The 19555-nt window shown below is 67.5% G+C and overlaps 3 protein-coding genes across 7 annotated transcripts; 1 reads left to right on the top strand and 2 right to left on the bottom strand.

Annotated features, from left to right (window-relative positions):
• Nucleotides 1-4: 4 nt before the first annotated feature.
• Nucleotides 5-10077, top strand: CABP4 (calcium binding protein 4). 4 transcript variants are annotated; one of them, XM_070066511.1, is made up of 8 exons: nucleotides 5-191; nucleotides 909-1045; nucleotides 1226-1412; nucleotides 5970-6000; nucleotides 6080-6223; nucleotides 7024-7133; nucleotides 7259-7406; nucleotides 7516-10077. In XM_070066511.1, the coding sequence occupies exons 3-8, from the start codon at nucleotides 1317-1319 to the stop codon at nucleotides 7542-7544; spliced, it is 558 nt and encodes a 185-aa protein (XP_069922612.1). In that variant the 5' UTR covers nucleotides 5-191; nucleotides 909-1045; nucleotides 1226-1316; the 3' UTR covers nucleotides 7545-10077. The 4 variants fall into 4 exon arrangements, with proteins under 4 accessions (XP_069922612.1, XP_069922679.1, XP_069922725.1 ...); XM_070066578.1 differs by having other exon boundaries at nucleotides 909-1412; XM_070066624.1 differs by lacking the exon at nucleotides 1226-1412 and having other exon boundaries at nucleotides 7-191.
• On the bottom strand, nucleotides 2090-4745 carry GPR152 (G protein-coupled receptor 152). The gene is made up of 2 exons (XM_051826675.2): nucleotides 4615-4745; nucleotides 2090-3967 (listed from the first exon to the last, which is right to left on the bottom strand). The coding sequence occupies exon 2, from the start codon at nucleotides 3938-3940 to the stop codon at nucleotides 2432-2434; it is 1509 nt and encodes a 502-aa protein (XP_051682635.2). The 5' UTR covers nucleotides 3941-3967; nucleotides 4615-4745; the 3' UTR covers nucleotides 2090-2431.
• Nucleotides 8445-15174, bottom strand: TMEM134 (transmembrane protein 134). 2 transcript variants are annotated; one of them, XM_070066717.1, is made up of 7 exons: nucleotides 14911-15174; nucleotides 14307-14371; nucleotides 13677-13766; nucleotides 12738-12814; nucleotides 11579-11623; nucleotides 11223-11276; nucleotides 8445-8781 (listed from the first exon to the last, which is right to left on the bottom strand). In XM_070066717.1, the coding sequence occupies exons 1-7, from the start codon at nucleotides 15082-15084 to the stop codon at nucleotides 8687-8689; spliced, it is 600 nt and encodes a 199-aa protein (XP_069922818.1). In that variant the 5' UTR covers nucleotides 15085-15174; the 3' UTR covers nucleotides 8445-8686. The 2 variants fall into 2 exon arrangements, with proteins under 2 accessions (XP_069922818.1, XP_069922842.1); XM_070066741.1 differs by lacking the exon at nucleotides 8445-8781 and adding an exon at nucleotides 10872-11143.
• Nucleotides 15175-19555: the final 4381 nt, after the last annotated feature.

The following is a 19555-nucleotide window of genomic DNA, read 5'->3' as shown; positions in this document are numbered from 1 at the left end:
GGGCCTGGGGAGCCCCGCCCCTCGGGCGCACGGGCGGGCGCGGGACCCTCGGCGGGCCCTTCCCGCTGCTCGGCGGCGGCTTCGCGAGGCGGCCCGCGGTGGGTGAAGCCGGCCCGGGGGCGCACAGCCCCGCAGCGTCCACTGCCTCCCCCTCACTCCACTCCCAAGGGCGTGGAAAATGGGATTGGAAGGTAAGTTGGTTTTGCTGCAAACTGGCGATCCGTGCGTAGTTTTGTCACAGTGTGCGCCTCCCGTGAAGTTCCCGAATCCCTCTCCTGCGTCCGCGATTGTGCGCCCCAGGAAAGTATCTCTGGATTCTCTCTGTGAAAGGCTCCATCACGCAGGCTGATGCGCTCACGGGCGTGTTTTTATGCAATGAAGCTGGGGGCGGAGGGCGTTGGAAGGTGGACCAGAGCTGGGACCGACTCTTGCCAGGTTCAAGGGCTCTGGGGCCCCTGCGGAGGAGGGGCACCGCGAGTGTCCCCGCAGGATGGCAAGGGTGGCGCTCACCTCGCAGGAAGAGGCGCGGGGGGCGGGGTCCTCCCGCCAGGCCCACCTTGTCGCTGGGGCTGGGGTCTTGGCACAGATCCGGCACCCCTTCCCGGCACCCCGGGGGCTGGGCTTCCTGCCGGCCCCCACTTGCTGTCTGGTCGGTCCACTGTGCTTGCCCTCCTCCCTTCTCTCCCGTCCCGTTTCCAGTAACACACTCCTGTCTCAACCAGTTGCCTCCTGGCCTTACTGGGACAATGCCAGGCGGGTGGGCTCTGTGGCTCAGGGTTGGTCCCTGGCCTGGGGCTCCTGCTGGTGTAATCCAATGATGGCTAACAATGAATAAGTACTTCTGCCGTGCAGGCAAGGATTCAACCACCGCACCGAGATCAAACGCTTTTATCATGCCCATTTTACAGATAAGAAGACCGAGTCTGAAGAGGCCAAGAGTCTTGCCGAAGGTCGCACACCTGGGGCGTGGTGGGGCCAGGATTGAAACCACCCCGGGGGTCAGCAGAGACCCCTCGAGCCTACACACGTGCCTCCAAAGTGGAAGGTGGGCTAGAAAGGCGATGAGTTTGCGCTGGATGAGTGTTCCGTAGATCACACCTGCCCGGAAGTGTCCCTCCCACCTGCCTCGACATCCCATCACTAACCAGGGCGCTAACCCTCCTGCTCAGTTAAGGGTCAAGGCCGCCAACGCCGCTGGGGGAACATGAGCTCCCCCACTCCACAGGGGAGACGGAGGCTGGGAGCAAGCCGGGCGTAGACCCGGGGTCCGGCTGCACCGCCCGTGCCGCCTGCTGAAATGCGCGCGTGAGGAAGACATGCCACCCATCAGTCAGTCCTGTGCCCCTGCTGCTGACGGTCACAGTGAGGAGCCAATGAGAAAGGATGGGAGGCGGGGTGAAGACGAGAAAGAGGTGGGATTTGGGACACGGGCTGGGGAAAGCTGGCAGGAGAGGGTGGGGGTGGGAAGGCAGCCCCTCCCTGGAACCACGGGCGCCCAGAGCTCTCCTTGCCTGGACAGCTCCCACTGGTGCCCTTGGGCTCAGATCGGGGAGTTTGGGACGGGAGCGCCCTGTTCCCGCAGCCCCCACGAGGCTTGTGCACAGCCCTGTGTTGGCGGCTGGGGGCGGGGGCCGTGAATGGGGCCAGCCTTGGACGTCTCTTGGAGCCCTCCAGAGTCACGGAGCGGCCCCGCGCTGTCCCAGGCCACCTGGCTGTCTGCAGCCCAGACAGGTGGCAGATCCTGGAGCCACACTCAGGCTGGCAGGCGGCCCACCTGCCTGCCTCCCCTCACTGACTCTCACCCCTGCACCTGCTCCCCCCACCCCTCCTGGGCGCCAGGCCCTGGGGGGGCACTCCCACACTTTCTTATCTGAGCCAGTTAGCAGCAGGATGCACAGCCCTCGCCTCTTCTCCCAGCCGCACCACCTGCAGGGGGCTGGTGGAGAGGGTTCAGCCATGCCGAGGCCAGCTTGTGGGCCGCTAGGGCCTTGGGCTCGGGCTCCTGGAAGCCCCCATCCTCTGCAAGGACTTTTGGTTGGGCGCCCTGCTGTCCAGGCTGCAGGACAGGGAGGAGGGGGGGAGGAGGGATCAAAGGGGGCGGAAGTTCTCCCTGCGTTCTTCCTCCAGCTGGGCTGAGGCGCAGGTGGCTACTGTGTGGTGCCAGGGCGTGGACAGAACCCAGCGGGTCACTCGGCACTGCCTCAGAGGGCTCTGGGGTGACCGTGTGTGCTGGGGCGGGGGGGCGCTCGCAAGCTGCCTGGGACTTTCGGCTGCCTGGTTTCCCTTCCCCCAGGGCTGCTTTCTGGGACCAAGTGGCCCCATGGGGGTGTTCACCCCTGGGTCCTCCATGTTCCGGCCCCTGGCACTGGCTGGCTTCTCTGTCTCCCTCTGGCTCCTCCATTGCCCCGGCAGGCCGGGGCCTTCCAGGACCTCATGTGGGGCCTGCGCTGGGGGTCTCGTCCGGTGGGGCATCACCGAGGCTCTCTCCCTCAGGGGTGGTCGGCGTGGCTGGGTTCTCAGGGGCTCCTGGGGTGGGATCTGAGGATGGGGCAGGGGGGGCTTTGTCGTCAGGACTGGGGGCTGAGGCAGCAATGGGTCCAGAGGTCTGGGCCTCAGTGTTCGGCTGTGGCTGAACCTCGGAATCCACGTGTGGCTGGGCCACGGGATCTAATAGTGGCTGGGTTACGGGCTCCACGTGTGGCTGGGCTGGGGGACTCACGAGAGGCTGGGCCACGGGCTCCACGTGTGGCTGGGCTGGGGGACCCCCGGGAGGCTGGGCCACGGGCTCCAACCGTGGCTGGGTTGGGGGACCCCCAGGAGGCTGGGCCACGGGCTCCAACCGTGGCTGGGCTGGGGAAGCCCCGGGAGGCTGGGCCTCGGGTTCCAGCCGTGGCTGGGTCCCAGCGGACGGCCCTGGTAGAGTCAGAGCCTCGGAGTGCCCGTGGGTGTGCGGCTCAGCCGGCGTGAAGCTGCCCGGGCGCTCCTCGCAGAGCGCTGCCGCGAAGGAGGAGAGCACCGCGCGCAGCAGGGCCCGGAGGTCGGCGCTGGCCGCCAGGCACAGGAAGGGGCTGAGGCAGCTGTCGAGCAGGATCAGGTAGTCGGAGTAGACCAGCGCCTCCCAGAGCAGGTAGCCGGGGTAGATGTCCCACAGGAAGGCCAGGTAGAGCAGCTGCGCCAGCTGGTAGGGCAGCCGCAGGACCACGTAGGCCGACAGGATGGTCTTGGCCACGCGGGCGAAGCCGGGGGCGGCGGGGGGCCGGGGCCGGCAGCACGGCCGGCAGGCCTTGGCCTGGGTGAGCACGTGGCAGGTGAGCAGCAGGAGGAAGGGCAGGAAGCCCCCCAGGACCTCCAGCACGCGCAGCGGCAGCTCCTCGCCGTCCCAGAAGTCCAGGCAGATGACCAGGTCGTACCACCAGACGGCGGCCTCGGGGAAGATCAGCCAGGGCACGCTGAACAGCGTGGCCAGCACCCAGACCCCGGCGCAGACCCAGAGGGGCAGGCGGGCCGGCCGGCGCCCCGCGTACCAGCGCGGACACAGCGCCAGCAGGCAGCGGTCCAGGCTGAGGGCCGCCAGCAGGAACAGGCCGGAGGAGTAGGACACGCCCCACAGGAAGTAGTAGAAGCGGCAGGCGGCCGTCCCCAGCGGCCAGTGCCCTCCGTGCTGGACCTCCAGGATCTGGAAGGCGGCCGCCGCCAGGAACAAGAAGTCAGAGAGGGCCAGGCTGAGCAGCAGTGGGGCCAGCCGCGTGCCCGCCCCGTGCCGGGCCTGCGAGCCGGCCAGCCACGCCACCAGCCCATTGGCGGGCAGCCCCAGGAGCAGCAGGCTCACCAGGAAGACCGTGTCCCAGCCGCCCTGGGGGAAGCTGTCCTCGTCGTCCTGGAGTTCCGTGCGCGGCCCGCGGCCCGCGGCGCTCAGGCTGGCTTCCACCGCAGCGTGCATCTGGGGTCCCAGACGCGGGGTGCGCACCTGGTGAACCAAGGGATGCATGAATGGCCAAGCCTGAGAGAGGCAGGGCTGTGCCTCTCCAGGCAAGCCACTGTCCCTCTCTGGGCCGTCATCGGCACCTTTTGGGGGAGCTCTCGACGACTCGGGGTCTCGGAATGCAGCCCCAGGAGTGGGACCCCCACGCTGAGGGGGGAGGCTCAGCCCGAAAGAGGGGGAGCGCCCCCGGGGAACATCACTCGGAGAATCCTGGGGTTCATGTATTTAAGATTCCAAGGGGGGTGGGCTCCTGGCGCACAGGCCCCTAGGAGGCTGAGGTGGACGTGCAGGGGGAGGTCCCACCTCCAGCCCGTGCCACGCGTGGGCTCCGGGTAAGAGCTGAGCCTGGCAGCCTGGGGCGCGCGTGCCTCTGCAGCGTGGCTGCCCCTGGAGCTGCTCAGGGGAGAAGTGAGACAGGACTGTGGGTGGCCGGGGGCAGCCCCACTGTGCCCGGCTGGCAGCGGGGAGGGGACTTCCCTCCGAGGGTGGTGGCAGTGGCGCCGCTGGTAGGGGCGGGACCAGAGCCTGCCCGTGGCCTCCCTCTGCGGGCTCCCAGACCCTGTCACATCAGAGCCTGGGCCGCCACCGCCCTCCCCCCGACCCAAGGTCCCCACTTGGGAGGCCTGGCTCACCCGTGAGGTGCCCCGCGGCGGCTGGAAGGAGCAGAGCACACCTGCCTGCCCGGGGGTCCGGCCGTCCACGGCCCCAGCCCGGGGCCTGCTGCATGGCGCCCGGCGACACTGAGGCGGGCGGGCAGGAAACCCAAGCTGCGAGCCATCAATCATTCATGGGGCTGCTCTCCAGGAAACCCTAACCCCTGCCCAGCGAGGCCAAGCGGCCAGCACACCCCGGCCAGGGCCGGACGGCAGGGCCCCCTCACCCGGGGGCTGCTCCCCCCAGGGCTCCCCCCTGTCCCCCGAGGGACTGCATCCTCTGACTCAGCTTGCTGCCCGAGGTCTCTCCTGGCTCTCACAGGCCTGCTGCTCCAGCCTGTCCCACCTGTTCCCGCCCCCCAGCCTTCGTCCACCTTCCCCCCTGCCCCAGACGTCTGCCCCGGTCCCCCCAGCCTGGCTCAGCGCCCCTGGCCCGCAGCGAGGGGAGTGACACTGCAGACGGGCGGCCTCTCGCGGCTGGGCAGTGCAGAGCTGGCTGCCCACGGCCGCCCCCACGTCCTGGTCCCCCCTCGCTGCTGAGTTCTCCTGGAACAGGGGACCCCGTCCTGGCCTCCCCAGGAGCAGAGCCTGGGATTAGGGCCTGGGCTGCCCGCCTCACTTACCCTAATCCCCCTCAGGGCCCGTCTGGGGTGTGTAAGCAGCTTTAGGGTCCCAGGCGCCAAGGAGCTCAGGGTCTCTGCTCCCTGTGGGCTCCCCGCATGGCCGCAGAGCAGGTGAAGGGGCGGCAGGGCCCGGAGCCGGCCCCCAGCCCCCAGCAGCCCTCCGTGGAGACCGGGACCCCTGCCAGCCATGCTGGGACGACCCCCTCAGCCAGGAGGAGGAGCAAGAAGGAGAGGGGACGGCAGGGGTCCCGCAGGAGCACAGGCAGCTCCCAGGAGCAGCCGTCCGCGCAGGGCCCCGCGGTCCCTGGGAGCAGCAAGACCTCAGAGGGGCCGGGCGCGCCGTCCGGAGTGGCCCCTGGGCTGGGCTCTCGCCGACGGTCCCACCGGCACCGCCCCGTCCACAGCGACGCCGCTCAGAGGACCTACGGGCCCCTGCTCAACCGGGTTTTCGGGAAGGTCAGAGGGGCTGGGGGCTGGGAGTGGGGGTGGAGACCCCGGCCCCCAGGCTCAGCCCACCCTGGCCTTGAGCACCAGGGCTGACGGCGCGAGGCCTCAGCCTTTGGGGTCTCCAGGAGGCCTGGGCAGGCACAAAGCTAGGACTCCCAGGCCCTGCGGGAGTTCGAGCCCCCTGGATCGCGAAGGGGGGCCTCTCTTCCTGGTGGGGCGGGGGCGGAGGAGGAGGACGGACACATGCTGGACTCTCCCCCGCAGGACCGGGAGCTGGGCCCGGCAGAGATGGATGGTGAGTGGCTCTCACCGCTGCGGGGAGGAGCCCGGGGAGGGGGGCGCCCCTGAGCCAGGCTGACAGCCGCTCCCCGCAGAGCTGCAGGCCGCCTTCGAGGAGTTCGACACCGACCGCGACGGCTACATCGGCTACCGGGAGCTGGGGGAGTGTATGCGGACGCTGGGCTACATGCCCACGGAGATGGAGCTCTTGGAGGTCTCCCAGCACGTCAAGATGCGCAGTCAGTGTCGCCTGCGTGGGGGCGGGGGGAGGTGGCCCCCTCGGAGGCCACGCTGGGGTAGGGGAGAGGCGGGCAGGACCACCCTGGCCCTGCGGATGTGGGGTCCCCTGTGCAAGCCCTTGCGTCTTAGTGCAGTGAGAGGCAGCAGGGACAGCAGCCTCGGGGTGCAGGCTCAGCCCGGGGGGCCCCCGGCCTCTGTGCGCCCCACCCCCCAGCCCTTCCTGCCTCCCTGGCTGGGGCATCAATGGCCTGTGCAGGTGGGGCAGGGACGGCTCCCTGTGCGCCCTCTCCCTCTGTCTGCCCGGCTCGTGTCCTGGCGGCCGCTTGTGGTCTGACCGCTCGCGCGCTGGGTTGCCCTCAGGTGGAGACGGTTCTCCCTTCATTCCCGAGACCTCGTTCCCCCTGCCCTCTGCTAAGCGGGTGTGGCTCACTGCGGCAGCCGTGGGAGCGGAGGAAGTGGCTTCACCACCACCTGGGGGGCTCCAGTGCTTTGTAACCATGACCTCTGACCCTGAGAGCACCCCACAGAGGAGGCCTCCTGGCCCCGTGATAGCATCACCCGGTGGCCAGTGCAGATCAGCGGCAGAGCTGGGATTTGAACCCAGGGCTGTCTGGTCCCAAAGCCTGGTTCCTTCTCCCACCGGTGGGGGCCTTGCTGCACACAGAACAGCCCAGACCCAGCAGCCCAGGGAACGCACGGGGCTCCGCCGGCCGCCCATGCCGGCGCGGATGGGGAGGGTGCGTGGCCCTGGTGACGTCCTGGGGTCCCCGCCGTGGTGACACTCTGCCTGGGCCCACAGTGGGCGGCCGTGTGGACTTCGAGGAGTTTGTGGAACTGATAGGCCCGAAGCTGCGGGAGGAGACGGCACACATGCTGGGCGTGCGAGAGCTGCGTGTCGCCTTCCAGGAGGTGCGGGGCGGGGAGACAGCCTGGAGGGGCGGCGCCAGGGCGCGAGGGGGTTGGGACGGGTGCGGACGGTGGGAGAGGGAGCATCTTGGCACGGGCGGAGGCGCTGAGCCTGCCGGGGCCCTCAGTTTGACAGGGACAGGGATGGCCGGATCACCGTGGCGGAGCTGCAGCAGGCGGCGCCGGCCCTGCTCGGGGAGCCACTGGACAGTGCTGAGCTGCAGGAGATGCTGCGAGAGGTGGACCTCAATGGCGACGGCACAGTGGACTTCGACGGTGAGCCCCCCACCCCCGCCGCCCCGCCAGACGGTCCCCGGGGTGCCCAGGCTGAGCCCAGTGCCTCCCGGATCCAGTCCTGGGCTGAACCCGCCCTGTTCTCCTGCAGAGTTTGTAATGATGCTCTTCAGCCCCTGAGACACCAGCAGTGACCACCTGTTGCCCCCCGGGCCTCAGACCCCAGCGGGACCAGGCTGCCCAGAGGCCCCAGGACGGAGGCGAGCCAGTGGCCCGCAGACTTCTGCCCGTGACGTCACCTGCCCATCCTCACCCTCACCTCCTCCCGCGTGGGCTGCCTGGAGCACCCCTGGCCTCTGCTGCCTGCCACCCAGCATGAGCGACGTCCCAGGGTCCCGCAGGGCTACCCTGCTCCTGGGCAAGCGGGCGTGGCCCAGGCGCCCAGCGAGTGGACAGTGGCAAGTTCAGGGCCTGCGCGGCCGGCAGCAGAGTGTCTCAGAGAGCCTGGTGCAGGCCTGGGGTACGGCGTTCATCGGCTGCCTGCGAGGCCCGCATCCCAGGAACCCCATATCAGGGTGTCTGCTCCCGGGCGCCTCCCTGCCTGGACGCGCGGAGGCGGGAGAGGACGGCTCTCCACCCGGTGCCAGTCCTGGCCTGAGTTCCTTGCTGTTGCAGCCATTGGGGGAGTGAACCAGTGGATGGAAACTTTCTCTCTGCCCTTCACAGGGATAAAAATAACACAAGTTTTGCAAAGAACTTTAAAAACAAAAACAAAACCAGGATCGCTGAGAAAGGGCACTCTCTCAACTGGGCTCACCGAACTTCTAAAAACGGAACCCTCTGTGCTCCCAGAGAGGACCTCATGACCGAAACTACAGAGGCCGGGCAGACTGGGCGGATGCAAATCTGAAGGCAGCCCCAAATAGAGCCGGGGGCGGGGCGGGAGGGAGTGAGAGCGAGCAAGTGAGAGGGAAGGAAGGAGGGTGTGTGGGAACCGGGCAGTGAGGACAGAGCTGGGAACAACCCCAGGTCAAAAATAGCCCCAGGTCAGATGGGCAAGTCCACTGCAGATGGACAGAATTTTTTTAAAGAGATTTATTTATTTGAAAGTCAGATTTACACACAGAGAGAAGGAGAGGCAGAGACAGAGAGAGAGAGGTCTTCCATCTGATGGTTCACTCCCCAATTGGCTTCAACAGCCGGAGCTGCACCGATCTGAAGCCAGGAGCCAGGAGCTTCTTCCAGGTCTCCCATAGGGGTGCAGGAGCCCAAGGACCTGGGCCATCTTCCACTGCTTTCCAAGGCCACAGCAGAGAGCTGGATCAGAAGTGGAGCAGCCGGGTCTTGATCTGGTGCCCATATGGGATGCCGGCACTGAAGGCGATGGCTTTACCTGCTATGCCACAGCGCTGGCCCCCTGGACATAATTGTCAGAGATAAATGGCACTGAGAGACAAAAAGATGGAAATCTGAGGGTGAGAGGGAGCAGACCAGGAGCGTGGGGGAGGGGCCGTGTTCGGTGGGGGCGGTTGTGTGAAGCCCTCCGAGGGCCCTGGACCGGAGCAAACGGGGAGAGCAGGATACACAGGCTCGCGTGTTCAGGTGCACAAGCTCACGCCTCCCTGGGGGGGCCCAGGGTGCAAAACAAGGTTCTTATAAAAGAAACGTCCGCGCACTTAGGGGAGGCTTTTGTTTTCTTTTTAAAGGATTGATTTATTTATTTGAAAGGCAGAGTTGCAGACAGAGGAGACACAGAGAGACAGAGGTCTTCTACTTCACTCTCCAAATGGCTGCAGTGGCCAGGGCTGGGCCAGGCTGAAGCCAGGAGCGTCCTCCAGGTCTCCCATGTGGGTGCAGAGGCCCAAGGACTTGGGCCATCCTCTACTGTTTTCCCAGGCACATTAGCAGGGAGCTGGATGGGAAGTGGAGCAGCCGGGACTTGAACCGGCGCCCACATGGGATGCTGGCACTGCAGGCGGAGGCTTTGCCCGCTACGCCACAGCGCTGGCCCCAGGGCTTCTCATCAGGAAACAGTGGAGAGGACTGTTCAATGCGCAGGGGCAAAGCACTGTTGGCCGCGAAGCCGCTGTCGGACAGTGCAGGTGAGAGGCGGGCTCTGCCCAGCGCACGCTTGGTGCAGATACGGCTTCAGGGGAGGAGGAGCCTCATCAGAGTGTAGTCAGAGCGTGCGCTAAGTCGCGGTCAGAAGAGAAACCAAAAAGCGGGGCGACTGACCGTGTAAGGACCGTTCCCAGGCCCGGCGCCTCGCAGGTCACCGAGGAAACCCACACGCTCCAAACACAGGCCCGGAGCACGGCCCGAGAGCAGCCGTCAGCCCGGCCTGTGCTGGAGACACCGGCCAGGGCGCGCCAAGCTCGGTGGTCGCACATCAGCTGCACACGGTAACGTCCACGGCGCCGCCTGATGCCTGCGGCCCCCTCCGCTCCGTCCCCGTCCCGGGTCCCAGGCTCCCTCCGCGAGCCTGCGGGCCACACCTCAGGTAGCTGGGTCCCTGCCCCCGTGTGAGGTCCGGGCTCCTGGCTGCCGCCTGGCCGGCCCAGCTGTTGTGCATGGAGGGCGGGCGAACTCTGCGGGAAGCGGTGTGTTCCCACCAGCGGCTGGCTCGCGCATTGTCCCCCCGTGTTCTCATTACATGCCCGGAGCTGTGACTGTGGCTCGTGGATCTGACAGCGCGAGCTGCGGGCTCACCCTCCGTGTGCCTGTCTCACTTTTGCCATTTGCACCTCATCTCACAAGGGATCAGTCCAGAGCATCCTGGGAGCCCCCAGGAACGCCTTGGGGGGTGTGCACACGCGTGTCTGTGCGTGTGTGTCTGTGTGTGTGCTGCGGGTGGGAGGCCCCCTGGGCTGGGGCACCGGGAGCAACAGCAGGGCTCTGTGTGTCAACTGGCTGCCCAAGGCCCCCGTGCTGTCGGTGGCAGGGGTGGGGGGGCAGAGGGGCTCCACCCGGGGCCCCTCGCTCTGCCTGCAACCTGCTGGCTGTCTGGCGGCCGGCGAGCTGGGCTTTGAGCTCCTTGGCCATCAGCTGGGCCGCGGCAGAAGTGGCCACCTGGGTCAAGCGCCCGGCACTGCCGAGGTGGTCCGAGAGGCGCAGGCGTCCCTGCTCTGACTTCAGCCTTCTCCGAGATCCTGGTTCCGAGACGCTCGGCCCACACGGTTCTGACGGGGCTGCTCCGAAGGCTCTCTGGGCCTCTCATTTCTGAGGCCGTCCTGTGGCCCTGCGGCCTGGGCAGCAGGGCAGTGGGGGGGGGGGCGGGCACTGCCTTGCCTTGGACACCTTCAGGGGCCCCAGCCCGCGTTACGGGCGCCCTCAGCCAGGGCCGCCGGGCGGACACAGAGGCCCTGACCCCTGCTGTGACCTTGCAGTCTCAGCGCAGGGGGGATCAGCGGCCCTGGACGCCGGTCTGCCCAACTGCAGGCCTTCTCTGGGTGTGGGGGTGGGGGTGAGGCCTCTGGGGGGCTGGGCAGGACAGGACAGCTCTGTCCCTGCTGGAGATAATCATCCTTTTATTAGCACAAAATATCACCAACCGGGCAGCCCGCGGCCCCGAGAAGTCGAGGCACAGAGCAGGCTGCGGGCAGGCTGCCCCGAGGCTGGGGGCCGCGCCGCTCCGCCCCCGCGGGACGCCAGGGGGCCGGGGCCGCTCCCGGCGCGGGGTCGCCCGCCCTGGCTCCCTCACTTCTCGAAGTAGGGCAGGTAGAAGAACTGGAAGCCCTGGTGGCCCTTGACAGCGCAGTAGATGAAGATCACGTGGTAGACTGTGGGGCGGAGCCTGTCAGCGGCATGCCCCGCCCCGGCCCCGCCCCAGCCCCGGCCCCCCCCCACGCCCGTTCGCACCTCCTGGGACCAACAACAGGAAGCCGGGCACGAAGAAGACGGCGCTGGAGACACCTGCGGGAGGAGAGGCGGGGCGGGTCAGGGCAGGCGGAGGAGAGGCGGGGCGGGTCGGGAGGAGAGGCGGGGTGGGTCAGGGCAGGCGGAGGCGGCGTGGGGCGGGGCCGGCGGGGGCGGGAGGAGAGGCGGGGCGGGTCAGGCCGGGAGGAAAGGTGGCGTGGAGCGGGGCGAGAGGAGAGGCGGGGCCGCGGCGGGAGGTGCGGGTCAGGTCGGGAAGAGAGGCGGGGCCGGGGCGGGCCTCGGTTCCGGCGGGGAGGCAAAGGGCTGCGGGGACCCCGGGGTGCAGGAGGGGCACTCACCTGGAGAGGGCGCCACCTGCAGCCCCACGCCGACCAGGATCAGCACTGCACAGAGGGCGGCGCAGGGGTGAGCGCCCCGCCTTCCACCCCCGACCCCAACAGAACCAGGCCTGGGCAAGGGCGTCCCCCACGCTGAGCGCCCTGGGCACGGACCTGCGCGGGCGGGCGCTCACCAAGCAGGGCGCTTGGCAGGCCCCGGGAAGAGGCCGGCTCCTTGGTGCAGCAAAGCCCTGCGCAAGGCCCAGAACCTGGACGCTGGACCCAGCTGGTCAGGCTACTGGGGGCAGTGGGACAGCTGGGGGCCTAGGGAGCGACCCAAACTACGCTCAGCCTGGGAGACTGGAAGGGGCTTCCTGGAGGCAGTGACATCTCCCCTGGCGGGGACAGCAGTAATGGCCACGGCTAATCTACGGCCACTCACCTGGTGCCGCAGGCAGGGACTAAGGGTGTCACGTGCACTGCCATACTGAACCGTACCCCCGCCCGGATGAGACAGGTGTGGCCAGCACCCGAGTTACTGAGGAAGGAACCCGCCCACGCGGCAGCTGGCAGCCGAGGCCGTGCTGTGGACACGGCTCTGGCAGACAGAGGTGCAGGTGGGGGAACAGCGCCGGCCCAGGATCCGGAGCTTTCTCAGAGCTCCCGGCAGAGGCAAGGGTGCTGCCACGGCAGGGCCGCGGGGTGGCCGTGCGCCCACTCTCCAGCCCCTGGGTCCCGGGTTAGAGGAGGGCTGGGGGCAGCTGGACACTGGGGGCATGAGGGGCCACCGAGGGCTGTGGTCCCAGACGGGACGGTGGGGGCTGGGACATGCCCTCCCAATTCCCGACAGGGCCCCAGCTGTGGCGGTGCCGCAGGTGTGGTGGAGGTCCCCAGCAGCGCCCCCCTCCCCGGCCTAAGCCTGGGTCTTTACGTCGGAGGCTGGGGAGGGGGTCGGGGCCTCAGCACCTGCCCCTGCACCCAGGCTCCGGACCCCAACTCTCACTGGCTGTGAGACCCCTGGAAGGCAGAAGGGAGGGGCCTGAACTCGTGCCCGGCACTGGGCGAAGGCAGGCACAGGGCGGATGGTGACTGGGACTCCTGTCCCCGGATGGTGTGGCGCACTGAGCGGTGTGACCGCCTACCGTGTGCCCAGGAGGGCAGGGGCCCAGGGGACACTCACCCAGCCCCAGCAGCAGGAGCAGGAAGGAGGCCAGCACCACGCGGCGGTTCTTCTGGATCAAGGGGTGCAGTGTCCAGCTGGGGGCAGGGCAGAGTAAGGGGAGCCTGGGCTGCAGGGGCTGGGGGCAGGGCAGAGTGAGGGGAGCCTGGGCTGCAGGGGTTGGGGGCAGGGGCCCACCTGCAGCTGGGGGGGCAGGGGCTCACCTGCAGCTGGGGGAGACCAGGGCTCACCTGCAGCTGGGGGGGACCAGGGGCTCACCTGCAGCAGGGGGGGTCCAGGGGCTCACCTGCAGCTGGGGGGTCCAGGGGCTCACCTGCAGCTGGGGGGGCAGGGGCTCACCTGCAGCTGGGGGGGGCAGGGGCTCACCTGCAGCTGGGGGGTCCAGGGGCTCACCTGCAGCTGGGGGGGCAGGGGCTCACCTGCAGCTGGGGGGGGCAGGGGCTCACCTGCAGCTGGGGGGGGCAGGGGCTCACCTGCAGCTGGGGGGGCAGGGGCTCACCTGCAGCTGGGGGGGACCAGGGCTCACCTGCAGCTGGGGGGGGGACCAGGGGCTCTCCTGCAGCTGGGGGGGACCAGGGGCTCACCTGCAGCTGGGGGGGCAGGGGCTCACCTGCAGCTGGGGGGGGCAGGGGCCCACCTGCAGCTGGGGGGGCAGGGGCTCACCTGCAGCTGGGGGGGGACCAGGGGCCCACCTGCAGCTGGGGGACCAGGGGCTCACCTGCAGCTGGGGGGGGCCCAGGGGCTCTCCTGCAGCTGGGGGGGGACCAGGGGCCCACCTGCAGCTGGGGGACCAGGGGCTCTCCTGCAGCTGGGGGGGGCAGGGGCTCTCCTGCAGCTGGGGGGGGCAGGGGCTCACCTGCAGCTGGGGGGGGGACCAGGGGCTCACCTGCAGCTGGGGGGGGCAGGGGCTCACCTGCAGCTGGGGGGGCAGGGGCTCACCTGCAGCAGGCGCTGTAGGAGCGCTGGGTGCTGGTGCTGCCGGTGCTGAATGACCACTGGGAGCCGCGGATGGAGGTTCGGCCGGAATCCCTGCAGGCCCGGGTGTGGGGGGGACAGTGGGGACGGGAGCCCATCAGGACAGAGGGTGCCCCCTGAGGCCTAGGGTGGACACAAGGGCTGGGGTCTGCAGGACAGGGGAGCTGTGGGAGTGTGGACGGGCGGGGCAGAGCGGCCCTGCAGGACCTGGGAGGGGAGAAGAGGGCTGGGGTCTGCAGGACAGGGGAGCTGTGGGAGTGTGGACGGGCGGGGCAGAGCGGCCCTGCAGGACCTGGGAGGGGAGAAGAGGGCTGGGGTCTGCAGGACAGGGGAGCTGTGGGAGTGTGGACGGGCGGGGCAGAGCGGCCCTGCAGGACCTGGGAGGGGAGAAGAGGGCTGGGGTCTGGAGGACAGGGGAGCTGCGGGAGGGTGGACGGGCGGGGCAGAGCGGCCCTGCAGGACCTGGGAGGGGAGAAGAGGGCTGGGGTCTGGAGGACAGGGGAGCTGTGGGGGTGTGGACGGGCGGGGCAGAGCGGCCCTGCAGGACCTGGGAGGGGAGAGGGCTGGGCCCGGGCAGCCCCGCCTGGCCCTGACCTGGAGCCGGTCCTCCCGTCGGGCTGCGGAGAGCTCTGCGCCCCCTCCCCGTCGTTCTCCAGGTTCTGTTCCGGAACACGGGGCTCAGAGAGGCCGGCGGGAGGAGGCCGCCCACGGAGCTGGCTGCCGGCCTGCAGCTGCTCACCGGCCTCCACCCTCCCGGCCAAACGTGTCGGGTGACTCACAGAAACCGAAACCCAGGGGGGAGGTGGGTGCCTGCCGGGGGCTTTGGGGGTCCCGGGAGTCGGGGTGCAGCTCCCAGGGCATTCGGGCACAGCGTGGGGGCTGTGCACGGGCGGTGCCGGGCAGGGCACGTGCAGGGCTCCCGGGTTAGGGGTGACGGAGGGTCTCTGGGGACCAAGGGGGCCGCTCTAGTAGGCTACGGTCGTGTGAGTGGGGAGGGGGCGGGGTTCCCGACAGCCCCGCAGGCCCGCGCTCTGGGGACGCTGGGCACGTGGGCTCTGGCGCCGGCGCTGGGCACCCGCGGCGGCCCAAGTCGGAGCTGGGGGGTCTGGGCAGGGCGCTGGCTCCAGGGGCACGTGTGGGGGCGGCTTCGCTCCGGGGCGCGACCCCGGGCAGGGGTGAAGTGGGCCGGGCCGTTCACCTGGTAGCGCAGCCGGGACTGCTTGTCCTCGTCGGCCACGTCGAACCGGGCCCGGCGCTCGAAGTGCAGCGGCCCGAAGCGGGCGACCCCGCCGGACTCGGGCCCGGGACCCGCGTCCTCCAGGGACAGCTCGAAGGCGTCATCGATGCTGAACTGAGGCCGGCCGGCGCTCATGGCCCCCGCCCGCTCAGGCGCGCCCCGCCGCCGCCATCTGCGCCCGCCGGCCCGCGTCGCCGCGGCCCCGCCCTGCCCCCAGCAGGGCCCCGCCCCGCCCCGCGCAGGCCCCGCCCCGCCCCGTCCTTCGGGACTGCGCCCGGCTGGAGTCCCGCCCCTCGCGCTGAGGCCCCGCCCCCGCACTCAGGCCCCCGCCCCGTCCTTTCGGGACTGCACCCGGCTGGAGTCCCGCCCCTCGCGCTGAGGCCCCGCCCCCGCACTCAGGCCCCCGCCCCGCCCTTTCGGGACTGCGCCCGGCTGGAGTCCCGCCACCCGCGCTCAGGCCCCGCCCCCGCGCTCAGGCCCCGCCCCCGCGCTCAGGCCCCCGCCCCACCCCGCCCCGTCCTTTCGGGACTGCGCCCGGCTGGAGTCCCGCCCCTCGCGCTGAGGCCCCGCCCCCGCACTCAGGCCCCCGCCCCGCCCTTTCGGGACTGCGCCCGGCTGGAGTCCCGCCACCCGCGCTCAGGCCCCGCCCTGCCCCAGCACAGGCCCCGTCCCCGCTCAGGCCCCGCCCCCGCGCTCAGGCCCCGCCCTGCCCCAGCACAGACCCGTCCCCGCGCAGGCCCCGCCCTGCGCCGTCCTTCCGGACTCGCCCGGCTGGAGTCCCGCCCCCCGCACAGGCCGCGGCACGGGAGGCCAGAGCTGCCGAGCGCCGAGCGGGTCGGCGGGCGGGCTGGTTCTGGCCCGCAGCGTGCCTCTCCGCGCCTTACTCGCTGAAGGAGGGGGGTTTCTCCCCGTTTTCCAGACGTGGCGCCTGAGGCTCCTGGCTTTTTGTGTCACTCCCATGCCCTCCCGTGCGGGTCCACAGAGTGGCCCAAGTGAGCTTTTAAATCGTGCGCGCGCAGGCGCTATTGTTTTGTTGCTGTTTTGTTTGTTTGTTTGTTTGTTTGTTTTTGACAGGCAGAGTGGACAATGAGAGAGAGAGACAGAGAGAAAGGTCTTCCTTTGCTGTTTTTTAAGTTATTTGAAAAGTGTGCTGGGGCCGGCGCTGTGGCTCAGTGGGTTAAAGCCCTGGCCTGCAGCACTGGCGTCCCATATGGGCGCGGGTTCGAGTCCCGGCTGCTCCTCTTCTGATCCAGCTCTCTGCTGTGGCCTGGAAAAGCAGTGGACGATGCCCCACGTCCTTGGGCCCCTGCACCCACATGGGAGACCTGGAGGAAGCTCCTGGCTCCTGGCTTCGGATCAGCGCAACTCCGGCCATTTCGGCCAATTGGAGAGTGAACCGTCGATGGAAGACCTCTCTCTCTCTCTCCCCTCTCTCTGTGTAACTCTGACTTTCAAATAAATAAATCTAAAAAACAAAAACAAAAACAAAAACAAAAAACAAAAAAAAAACCCTCTTCTTAGCACTCTGGCTTCCCCTGGAAGTGAGCACAGAATGTGAACCACTCGCCCGCCTGGAGCCCTGCTCACTCCGAAGCCCTGCCCAGGCTCGCCAGCCGGGCTGGCCCTGCTCTCCTCTCCTCTTCGCCCTCCTCATCCCCCCACCCCCCGGGCTGGCCGCCTCACCATCTTCCTTCTCCAGGCCGCACTCGGCCCCGGCGGCCTCAGGGCCTTTGCACGCGCTGGCTGCTGTGCCCTTTCCGTGGCTGGCTCTTTCCACGTCTGCTCAGACCGCACGGTTCAGAGACAACGCCGACGCCTCTCACTACACAACAGCGCCTTCCTGCAACTGCCTTTTTTTTTTTTTTTTTTTTTTTTGACAGGCGGATGGACAGTGAGAGAGACAGAGAGAAAGGTCTTCCTTTTGCCGTTGGTTCACCCTCCAATGGCCGCCGCGGCCGGCGCACTGCGCTGATCCGGAGCCGGGAACCAGGTGCGTCTCCTGGTCTCCCATGGGGTGCAGGGCCCAAGCACCCGGGCCATCCTCCACTGCACTCCCTGGCCACAGCAGAGAGCTGGACTGGAAGAGGGGCAACCGGGACAGAATCCGGCGCCCCAACCGGGACTAGAACCCGGTGTGCCGGCGCCGCAAGGTGGAGTATTAGCCTAGTGAGCCGTGGCGCCGGCCAATTGCCTTTTCCTTTTCTGAGATTTATTTGAAAGAGTTACAGAGATGGAGAGACAGAGACAGTTCTTGGCATGAGTTTTTTTTTTTTTTTTTTTTTAAGATTTATTTATTTATGGCCGGCGCCGCGGCTCACTAGGCTAATCCTATTTATTTGAAAGTCAGAGTTACACAGAGAGAGAGAGGAGAGGCAGAGAGAGAGGGAGGGAGGGAGGTAGGGAGGGAAGGAGAGAGGTCTTCCATCTGCTGGTTCACTCCCCAGTTGGCCGCAACGACCAGAGCTGTGCTGATTCAAAGCCAGGAGCCGGGAGCCTCCTCTGGGTCTCCCACGCGGGTGCAGGGCCCAAGCACTTGGGCACCTTCCACTGCTTTCCCAGGCCACAGCAGGGAGCTGGACAGGAAGAGGAGCAGCCGGGTCTTGAACCGGTGCTCACAGGGATGCTGGCACTGCAGGCTGCGGCTTAACCCGCTACACCACGGAGCCAGCCCCTCGTTTTTTTTTAAAGATGTCTTTATTTATTTGAAAGAATTACACAGAGAGGCAGAGAGAGGAGCTTCCTCCGGGTCTCCCACGTGGGCGCAGGGCTGTTTGCGTTTCTCTGCGCAACACTAATGGTTTCCACGTGCCCCCACGCTGGCGTGGCTCCTGCTGAGCCACCACGGCCACCCACAGCTTCCGTCCCCTGACCGGCTGGACCTCCAGACCACGGAGCTCTGCACCTGTTGACCCCTCCAGCAGGGGGTGCTCTCGGGCCTAGTGCCGCCCGGCTGCCCACCTGCGCAGGTGAGGCGTGGAAGACTCGTCTCAGGGTTTCTTTCTTTCTTTCTTCTCTTTTTTTTTTTTTTTTTTGACAGGCAGAGTGGACAGTGAGAGAGAGACAGAGAGAAAGGTCCTTTTGCCGTTGGTTCACCCTCCAATGGCCGCCGCGGCCGGCACACTGTGCTGATCCGAAGGCAGGAGCCAGGTGCTTCTCCTGGTCTCCCATGGGGTGCAGGGCCCAAGCACTTGGGCCATCCTCCACTGCACTCCCTGGCCACAGCAGAGAGCTGGATCGGAAGAGGAGCAGCCGGGACTCGAACTGATGCCCATATGGGATGCCGGCACTGCAGGCTTTACCCACTACACCACAGTGCCGGCCCCAATTAGCATGATATTTTAATGAGGATTTTCACATCCATATTTATCAGTAAAACAGGAGGACACCTTTCTGGCCTGGCTCATCTGTTTGCGGACTCAGGATTAAACCTCACGCTTCTGGAATAACTTGTGTAACACATCTGATGCTGGTAAGACTTGTCAGCCTGCGTTGGCTAACGCCACACACAGAGCGCGCGTCCCCTCCTCCCAGCGCTGTGCCTCAGGTTCCCCGCCTCAGCAGGTGGGCACGGGGGTCCCAGCCTGTGACCTGAACCCTGGCGGGTGGGGGCAGGGGACGCGCCCAGCTGCTGCCCAGCCCCGGCGCCGACCCAGGGGCCCTGGCTTCCACCACGGGCTTTCTGCTGGCCACCTGCCGGCCGCCAGGCACTCCGCGTCGGGCGGGGCTTCCACGGGGCACAGAAAGCCCCCTCCTCTTTCTTCTTTCAAAGAACCCAGGGTGCGAAGTCCTGGCCGTGACACAAAGCCGGGGAACTGTGTTTAGTGTGGGTTCTCGGTGAGTCCCCGCCCTAACTCCTTTGTGTCCTTACGGGACTTCTACCGGCGCACAGGGTGGCTCAGGGCATGCAGAAGGCCGACTCCGTGCAAGCGGGAAGGCGCGCCACAGGCAGAGGCTGGGCCCGGGAGACCCCTGCCTGCAGCCTCCACACGGGTTCCAACCCAGCTCCGCGCGACCGCACCTGAGGGAGCAGCCGAGGCCCCTGCACCCACGAGGGAGACCCGGGTGCAGGTCCAGGCTCCTGGCTTCGCCCATCTGGGGCGTGAACCAGACCTCTCCCTCGGTCCCGCCCCTTCTCTTTCAAATAAATAAAACAAATATCTAATAAATAAATAAATCAGTAACTTTCATATGCTACTTTTAAAATAAAAGATAGCTTAAATAAACAGGTATGAAAGAACTGTAAGGGTTTACCGCAAAATGGTAAGTTTTTGTGTTTGGGGTGAGATTATATAATTATATACATATATATATACACACACACACATATATATACATTTGCTTTCTCTTTCCTTTTCTGTATGGCCTTAATACCTCCACTGGATATCCTAACACAGCCAGCGCTGCACTAATGCTTCGGGAGCCGCACACAGCCGCGCCCGCGGGCAACCGCGCCCGGCAACCGCACGCACTGCTAGCGCCGCCCCGCCCCGTCCTCTGCGTCACCCAGACCACGCCTCCGGGACGCGCTCGGCTCCCGCCCCCAGACGTCCCGAGGCCCCGCCCCTGGGCGGGCCCGCAGAGCTCCACCAATCACTGCCCGCCGCCA

Source organism: Oryctolagus cuniculus, chromosome 1 (genome assembly GCF_964237555.1).
Source record: "Oryctolagus cuniculus chromosome 1, mOryCun1.1, whole genome shotgun sequence".
NCBI classification, from domain to species: Eukaryota; Metazoa; Chordata; class Mammalia; order Lagomorpha; family Leporidae; genus Oryctolagus; species Oryctolagus cuniculus.
Note: the sequence above shows the minus strand (reverse complement) of the source record. Positions and strands in the feature narration are given on the sequence as shown.